The sequence below is a fragment of the Geospiza fortis genome, unplaced genomic scaffold (assembly GCF_000277835.1).
Source record: "Geospiza fortis unplaced genomic scaffold, GeoFor_1.0 scaffold353, whole genome shotgun sequence".
NCBI lineage: Eukaryota > Metazoa > Chordata > Aves > Passeriformes > Thraupidae > Geospiza > Geospiza fortis.
The window spans coordinates 148,446-148,828 of record NW_005054473.1 but is presented as its reverse complement, the minus strand read 5'-3'; the positions used below and the strand labels follow the sequence as shown (position 1 = coordinate 148,828).

At 55.4% G+C, this 383-nt stretch overlaps 1 protein-coding gene across 1 annotated transcript in view; it reads left to right on the top strand.

Moving 5' to 3' along the window:
* The window catches only part of UBR4 (ubiquitin protein ligase E3 component n-recognin 4), an 84,923-nt gene that overhangs the window by 6,284 nt on the left and 78,256 nt on the right, over positions 1-383 (top strand). The window contains 1 exon segment of the mRNA XM_031062929.1: positions 156-343. Coding sequence (XP_030918789.1) covers positions 156-343 — 188 coding nt within the window.

The window sequence follows — 383 nt, the reverse complement described above, 5'->3', positions numbered from 1 at the left end:
GGCTTTGCCTTATGATTTGGACAGAAGAAATGAAGCTAGCAGACACCTTAAGGCTGCTCAGTGAAATTCTGTTTTAGGCCTTTCTCAGGCTGGGTAGTTTTGTGAGGTGTTTGCTTTTAACAGTATGGGTTTGTTTTTCCTGCCCTGTGTGCTAGATGATGACAGTGAGCCAATCCTGGGACAATGGTTTGAAGAGACAATCTCTCCCAGCAAGGAGAAAGTGGCCCCACCACCGCCCCCTCCACCTCCTCCTTTGGAGAGCTCGCCGAGGGTGAAGAGCCCCAACAAGCAGAGTGCTGGGGAGAACGGGAACATCTTGGCCAGCCGCAAGGACCCCGAGCTGGTACGGCCAGAGCCTGGCCCGGGGGGCTGAGGGGGCTGGG